Raw genomic sequence first — 8,177 nt, 5'->3', positions numbered from 1 at the left:
AAAGTGAAAGCTGGGTTCTGGGAGTCAGGGATCAAGGACAGCAGCTGGCATGTAGGAGTCAAAGGTTATGGCTGATCTGTCATTGGCAAGTAGGTGTTAGGGGACAAGAAAAGATGTGGAGATGGGGGAGTTAGAAGGCGTGGGCAATAGCTATGCTCTAGGGGTTAGAGGTCAAGAGAGTCTGTGGGAGATGTAAGGTCAGGGGTCATGGCTGACAGTTGATGGTGGTGGTTGCCTCAAGGGCCGGAGGTCTGAAGTCACGACTCACCTGAGGCAGTTGACGCATGAGAACGGGGAGGGTGCTGGGGGTGGTAGCGGTTGAGATTCCTGGCCCCCGGCCCCGCCCCTCTCGGGCCCGCCCCGCGCGCACCGCCTCCGTTACCCAGTCCCGCCCCGTCAACGCCGCTCAGTCCGGAGCTTCGGACGCGACGGCAGCTCGGCCGAGCCGGCGAGCGAGCCAGAGAGTGGCGCAGGGACCCAGCGGGCTGCTGGGGCTTCTGCGACGCCCGCCTACGCTCCCCCGCCTCGGGCGCTCAGGGCGCCGACTGGCGCCGCCTCCCGGGAAAATGGCGCTGCACTTTCAGGTCAGTGCGCTTTGCGCCGCGGGTTCTCGCTCCGCCGGTCAGCCGCCCCGGGAACCCGGCGGGACGCTGGGGTCTGGAGACTGAGGGCCGAGGCCGGTGGCGGAGGCCGCGGGGTCGCGGGCCGGTGCCTCGGAGCCCCAGCCCCCGTCCCCGGCCAGGGACCCACGCACTGGCTTGGGCTGCACACTCCGGGCCCGGGCCCGAAGAAGGGGCGGCCAGAGCTTGGGGTTGACGGGTGGAGGGGCAGGGGCCAGGCTGGAGCTCGCCCCTCAGGGGAGGTGCGGATGCTGAGGACCGGCCGCGTGGGAGCCCGCTCTCCCCGGTGCCGCCGCACGGCGCGCACGGAGGCTTCGGCGGCGCCCTAGCAGGTGGGAGCCCGGCCGGACCAGCCTTCCCGCCGCGTCGTGGGCCGCGGTTCCATCGTCTGCCTCCACACAGTTCATACGGAGCTCGAGAAGGGGGCCTGGGTCCGCCGATGGAGGGCGCAGCAGTTGGACTTTAATTGGCCAGAGCGGGCAGGGGCTGTGTATATGGGGAGTTGCGAAGGAGGGCTCTGCAGCAGCTTCATTGGAGGAGGAAACGGGGGGCAGGACGCGCGCTAGGAGCGCAGAGATGGTCTGGATGGGACGCGGGCTGGAGGAAGGCTCACGTATTCTCGGGCGCTCTAGCATATGCATCCAGTTATTCATACAACAAACATTTATAGAGCCTCCCCCCGCCCCCCACCTGTCTCAAGCACGGTGCAAAGTTCTGGGATAAAGGATTACATCATTTTACCATACTTGCCCTCATGGAATTCACGGATAATCATATAGTACATGTGAAAAATGATACGATAGAATTAATCACAGGATATCATGGGAACATTGAAAAGGGGCAGTCAACCGTGTGTGTGTGGGGGGGGGAAGGAGTGAGGCAGAGCTGCTGTGCTTCTCAGGCAAGCTTTTTGAGCTTCTGTTCATCCACTAATTTATTGTAGTCCCTACTTTGCTAGGCCCTTAAGATATAGCTCTAGCAAAACTTTATGATATGTACACTCAGGAAACTTGCAGTCTAGTGGATCCTGAAAGAACTGTAGGAGTTGGCCAGGCGAAGAGGAAGGGAAGGGCATAGAGGCCAAACGACAGTGTGAGCCAAGTCAAAGAATTGTGGAAGAACATGGCACACTGCAGGAAGTTCGGTTTGGCTGGAGCGTAAGGTTCATATAAAAGGGAAGGGAGCAGGGAAGCCTGTGGAGGCAGGAGATGACCTTGGAGAGGTAGGCAATCTCATAATACGGTGACAGTGTATCTAAGTGTCCCAACCCTTTGTAGATTTCTTTGGATCCCCTGTGACTACAGTGACTCATTACTTAATTATTGATTCTTCCAAAGGGTCTTTTCTTTTCAGCCAGCCGCTCTCCTATCAGGTAATTGACAGCTCAGGAGGTAGTAAGCCTGACACATTACCTTTTGACTCCTTGCCATTTCTAAGGGTCTCCAGGTCAAAATAATGTTATTTATTACCACTTTAGTAAATATGCCCTTTGGAAATCTTCACAGGAGGAATTTCACAGGGAGGACTTTGGGACTGTAAATAGGTAAACAGATGTTCATAATTCAGGTGTAAGTCTTGAGGGCAATTAAAAACTGTGGTGGAAGTTTTGGGGACTTCCCTGGCGGTCCAGTGGTTAAGAATCTACCTTCCAATGCAGGGGATGCGGGTTTGATCCCTGGTTAGGGAACGAAGATCCCACATGCAACTAAGCCCACGCACTGCATCAAAGACCCAGCACAGCCAAAAAAAAAAAAAAAAAATTATGGTGGAAGTTTGGAACGGTTTCAGACTTGGAAAGATGATGCATAATAGTAAATTACCCAGTCTGGAAGATTTCTTCATACTTAGGTAGTGGTGGAAAAATTAGCTGCTAATGCCAAAACTACCCAAATTGGTTTCCTAGGAATGTATTTCACAGCAGTTCTGGGAAGCTTAAAAGTGGAGTTGGACAAATAAAAGACCTGATGATTTGGGGGGCCAGAATTAAGCTCTGAACCTTCTCAGTTTGAATTGTTTTCAGCATATGGATCATATTGTTACCCAGTTAACTCAAGGAGCATTTATTACTAATGATACCTGGTACCTAGCATTTTGAATTTCACGTGCTTGTTGTAGATGTTCAGCCCCACAACTAGCTTGAGAGGTGTGCATATACAGTCGGCTTCCTGTATCCCTGAGTTTTGCATCTGTGGGTTCAACCAACTGTAGATTGAAAATATTTTTAAAATTCCAGAAAGCTCCAAAAAACTTCCATTTGCTGCACACTGACAACTATTTGCATAGCATTTACATTGAATTTACAATTATTTACATAGCATTTACATTGTATTAGGTATTATAAGTAATCTAGAGATGATTTAAAGTATTTGAGAAGATGTATAGAGGTTATAGGCAAATATTATGCCATTTTATATAAGGTACATGAACATCTTTGGGTTTTGGTATCTGCAGCGTGTCCTGGAGCCAATCCCCCTACTTATGTGCATATATACATTTTATCCCTGAAGACACTGAGTCTTAGAACAACTGTGACTTGCCCAAGGCTACAGAATTAGAGTAGTCTTAATAACTCATGATTCCACATTCTTTCATACCAATATCTTACTGTCATCTACCCAACAGGGAAGTTAGTGAAAAATTATGCCATTTTGTTAAGTAAATAAGTGGATTTATGTAAGGGGAAGTTAGGTCACCGCTTCACAATCTTTTTCACATCATGGCACACATAAAAAATGGTAATTGTGTGGTTCATTGACATAAACTGCACATAACCAAAAGCCTGACTGGAGGACAAGGGGATCAATGTCCCTGACATACTATAACCCATTCAAGGCACGTGCATTCTGGTTAGGAAGCTGTGGGTTAGGGTACTCTGTCCCAAAGGAAGAAATGGATCTGGATTATCTGAGAGGGGACAGTCCAGATTAGAGGGTAGGGGACCGAGTGAGCAAAGATACTTCTGGGACCAAGTAGGAGGTAGGCACTTAAGATTTAACAGAAGGACCTTGATGAGAATCAAGAGATAACATTAGGAAAAATTTAGGAGATGCAGTTGGTCGATCTTTTTAGCTTTCAGGATTATTCCAGAACCTGGGACTATAGTCATGCTTAATAGCCAGCCAGGCATTCTGATATGATTAGGCATACCTGATATGATCTGGATGTGATTGTGAACTATTATAGTTCAATACGATGGTAACATGATGAGAAAGGGGTTTGGAAAAGATCATCCTGTATGGAGTTGAATGGGAGAAACTATAGACAAAAGACCAATGTGGCGTTTTATAATTAACTGAAGAGATTATTTACAATTTGTGTAGATCTGCTGTGTGCCAGGAGCTGGATTAAGCTTTCTCTCGTCTTTTCTGTCTTAATCTTCGCAATTATTTTAGATGGAATCTTCACGATTATTTTAGATGGTGGATATTACTACCTGCAGTTTCAAAAGTGAGGTTTAGAAAATTTAAATAATTTGCTTGAGGTCACTTAATAAAGTAATTGGACAGATTCCAAAGCTTCCACTCTGATTCCCGAAGAAGCCCCTAAAGAAATCCTGGGCACTGTAGGCCACAGTTGGAAAATACTCTTCTATTGGTCTACTGTCTATGAATATCATGTAGAGGTGTTGAGTCTGAGTCTTTATTTTAAAAGAATTGGTAGGACTTTGGGATAAAGTAGGTAGGTACCTGGAATTAGCCAGACTGCGAGGTTTGAGGGCACAGTTCGCAAGACTGTTCTCACTTCTGACACCACCTGCATATTTGGGGGTTTCCCAGTACCACTCTCAGGTTTGATAGTTTAACAGAAGAACTCACAGAATTCACTGAAAGCTGTCATACTCAGTTTATTATCAGGAAAGTATGCAGATTAAAATTGATTAAAGAAGAGATACATAAGGCAGAATCTGGGAAGGTTCTCAAACAAAGCTTTTGTTGTCCTCAGGACATGTTACTCTCCCAGCATATATGTGTGGCAGTAAGTACCAAGTATTGCAAACCAGGGAAGTGCACCTGAGCTTTGAGTTCTGGAGTTTTTATTGGAGCTTCTTTATGTAGTCATTGATTGACTGGTTGGTTGCCACATGATTGAGCTCAGTCTTTAGGTCAGATGATACTGAGCAATCTAAAGTCCCCACCCAGGGCTTCCCTGGTGGTGCAGTGGTTGAGACTCCGCCTGCCGATGCAGGGGACACGGGTTCGTGCCCCGGTCCGGGAGGATCCCGCGTGCCGCGGAGCGGCTGGGCCCGGGAGCCGTGGCTGCTGGGCCTGCGCGTCCGGAGCCTGTGCTCCGCGGCGGGAGAGGCCACAGCAGTGAGGGGCCCGCGTACCGCAAAAAAATAAAAAATAAATCAATAAAATAAAATAAAGTCCCCACCCTAAAACACAGGGTTGGTCTTTGGTATGGCCAGCCACCAATTTACGAGTATGGGGTGTGGTCTGCTACACACACACACACACACACACACACACACACACACACCCCGCCCCTGCCCTGAACAAAAACATTCCTATCATAGACGTAGATTACCTCCCAGAATCTGAGGGCAAAGACCAGACTGTTTCTTTGGGCAAGGCCAAACTCTTAACTATATAGGAGGGACTAAGGAGAAGGAAAAGTAAAAGATAACATCAAGATTGTAAGTCTAGATTCTGGTCTACACCTCCGAAACCACTGAAAACAAAGGGACACTTGATGTGAAAATCGGTGGGAAATATGTCCAATTCAGTTCCTGACATTTTGGGGCTGCTTTCAACATCTTTCTGGATTTCCAAGAAGAAGAAGTTTGTAGATAAATATAAAGGTGGTGAATAGACAGTTGAAAGTGTGGACTAGGACATCACCTGCAGGTACATGATGACTAAAGTAAAGGGTGGTAAGGTGGCAAGGTGCTGAGGAGACAGCATGTGCTTGGGGCCCACAGATTTGTACGTGGCTCAGAATTGACCATTTACTCTTATCCTGAGCAACGTGTGTGTGTGTGTGTGTGTGTGTGTAGATACATATATATGTGTGTATATGTATGTATTTGATCTCTCAGCCTCAGTTCTTTTTTTGGTCAGTAAAATGGTGTGCTAAAAATATGTACTTTACGGGAGTCTACTCTTTAGAATTGGTTTAAAAAATAGAAGATGGAAACACTTTTGTAAACCTATAAAGCACTAAAACAAATATGATCCAATTCATTGTAGAAGGAGGAGTTTTAAGAGGCCCAGAAATAAGCCCTCAGATATGCTCGGGAAAAGGTAGTAAAGGGAGGAAAAAACAAAGAGTTTATGGAAAATGAGTAACTTTAAGATAAAGGCACTTTCTATTAATGGTAGTCAAGAAGCTTAATTCCAGAAGGCAGGAAAGATACAGGGAAGTAATTGAAAGGAGTTTAAATTTAATTGTGCTGGGATTTTTTTGTGGTTCATCGATTTATTGTTTTATTATTAGGGGACATTTTTCCCTAGGACAAAAAACCTTCATTTTTTTCCAGCTGTCTTGAGGTATAATTGACAAATAATAAACTGCACATACTTAAAATGTCCTTTTGGATGAATTTTGGCGTAAGTATATTAACTGTGAAACCATCTTGGAAATCAAGATAATGACCATATCTGTCACCCCCCCAAAGTTTCCTTACGCTCCTTTGTAATCCCCCCTTGCTGCTTCCCTATCCTTTTCTCCCACTCTCTCCTCCCTCCCCAGCCTGAAACCACTGATCTGTTTTCTTTCACTATAGAACCATACAATATATACTCTTTTTGTCTTGCTTCGTTTACTAGGCATTTACCTGATGATGGGAATTACTGGGTAGAAAGAAGTCACATCATTTACTGGTTAATTGTATGTCAAGTGCAAAGTGCAGAAATGAGTCCAGAATAACTTGGAAGATATTTAGACTGTAGGCAGGGTTATGTCATTGTCTCCTAGGCTATGGAAGTTGGGTGCTGTCTGTTTATGTTTGATAGTTTATCGATGGGAGTTAGGTGATACCCATTTCTACTTGTTTTACCTGTTATTTATTTATATGGGCTTCTTATGGTGATATGAAGCCATGTAGAAGCTTTAATAACTCAAACCCGATTTGTCAACAAGTTGAGAAGGGATCCATTTCTCTGAGGCATTCTTACGTTAACCATATCCTCAGACATCAGTTTATAAAACTAAGATGCAGTTTATCAGTTCACTATGAAAAATAGTCTCTCTTTATGGACAGATTTTCTGGAAAATCAAATGCTAATCAGAAGATTGCTTGGTCACTCAGCAGTCTTCACAAGTTTAACTACTTGAAATGTTTAGATAATCCACAGGGTAAGGATCTTTGTGTATGTATCCTTTTCTCTAAAAAGATTTATAAATAGTATGCTAGGCCTTTATTTAATTGTTATCATTACAGTGAAAGAATAACTTAATTTTTTCCACTTTGTTTCAGTCTTTCTTAAAAGAAAGTTCACACCTTTACCTTTTTATCTTTCACTGCCTTTTGGTGGTTAATAATTTGAAAGGCATTTGGGACATTGTTGTAAACAAATACTTTTTAAATACACTTCAGACTTGTTCTCTGTTGGAGTTCACTAAATCGGTATAGCAAAAAAGACAAAATTCCAGAACTTTTTCAGAATCTTTCCAAATAGATTTACTTAGGTGCCACTGAATTGATTAATATTAATGTTTGTGTTAGTTTCTTGGGGCTGTTATGACAAATTACCACAAACTGGGTGGGTTAAAACAACGAAAATTCATCCTTTTTTGTTTTAGAAGCTATTTTAGCTTTATATTTTTTTTTTATTTTATTTATTATTTATTTTCTTTATTTTAGGGGGCTGCGTCAGGCCTTAGTTGCAGCATGCAGGATCTCATTGCAGCGTGCAGGCTTCTCTCTAGTTGTGGCCTGCAGGTTTTCTCTCTCTAGTTGTGGTGTGCAGACTCCAGGGTGCGTGGGCTCTGTAGTTGTGGTTCTTGGGCTTAGTTGACCCACAGCCTGTGGGATCTTAGTTCCCCGACCAGGGATCAAACCCGCATTCCCTCCATTGGAAGGCGGATTCTTTACTACTGGACCACCAGGGAAGTCCCAGAAAATTTATTCTTTTATACTTATGGAGGCCAGAGTCTGAAATTAATATGCTGACAGGGTTGGTCTCTTTTTGGAGGGCTTGAGGGAGAAACTGTTCTGTGCTTTGTCCCTAGTTTCTGATAGCTGCTTGCAGTCCATGGTCCATTGGCTTGTAGGTGCATCACCCCAATCTTTGCCTCCTTTGTATGACCTTTTCTCTTGTGTCTCTGCATCTCAAATGTCCCTCTCTCTTACTTACGAATCATTGGATTTAGAGCCCGCCCTAAATCCAGGATGATCTCATCCCTAGATCCTTAATTAAGGATTTTCAAAGACCCTATTTCCAAATAATTCAAACGTACTGGTGGTTGGGACTTGGATATATCTTTTAGGAGGATACAATTCTACCTTTTACAATATTCTTATTAGGTGATACTAATAATAAACAGCTAACGTTTGTAGTGTGTAATGTGTGCTAGAAGTTATGTGGCCCTAACTCATTTAATCCTCTGAGCCGA

General features: G+C 44.7%; 1 protein-coding gene across 2 annotated transcripts in view; it reads left to right on the top strand.

Moving 5' to 3' along the window:
* The first annotated feature begins 426 nt into the window (after positions 1-426).
* The window catches only part of RANBP17 (RAN binding protein 17), a 315,037-nt gene continuing 307,286 nt past the window's right edge, over positions 427-8,177 (top strand). For both annotated transcript variants that reach the window (XM_081232575.1, XM_081232574.1), the window contains exon 1: positions 427-584. In XM_081232575.1, the coding sequence (XP_081088701.1) occupies positions 567-584 (18 nt within the window). In that variant the 5' untranslated portion in view covers positions 427-566. The remainder of the gene's footprint in view (positions 585-8,177) is intronic.

Source organism: Mesoplodon bidens, assembly GCF_964165515.1.
Source record: "Mesoplodon bidens genome assembly, chromosome: 4".
Classification (NCBI taxonomy): Eukaryota; Metazoa; Chordata; class Mammalia; order Artiodactyla; family Ziphiidae; genus Mesoplodon; species Mesoplodon bidens.
The sequence above is the reverse complement of the archived record's forward strand: the minus strand, read 5'-3'. Positions and strand labels throughout refer to the sequence as shown.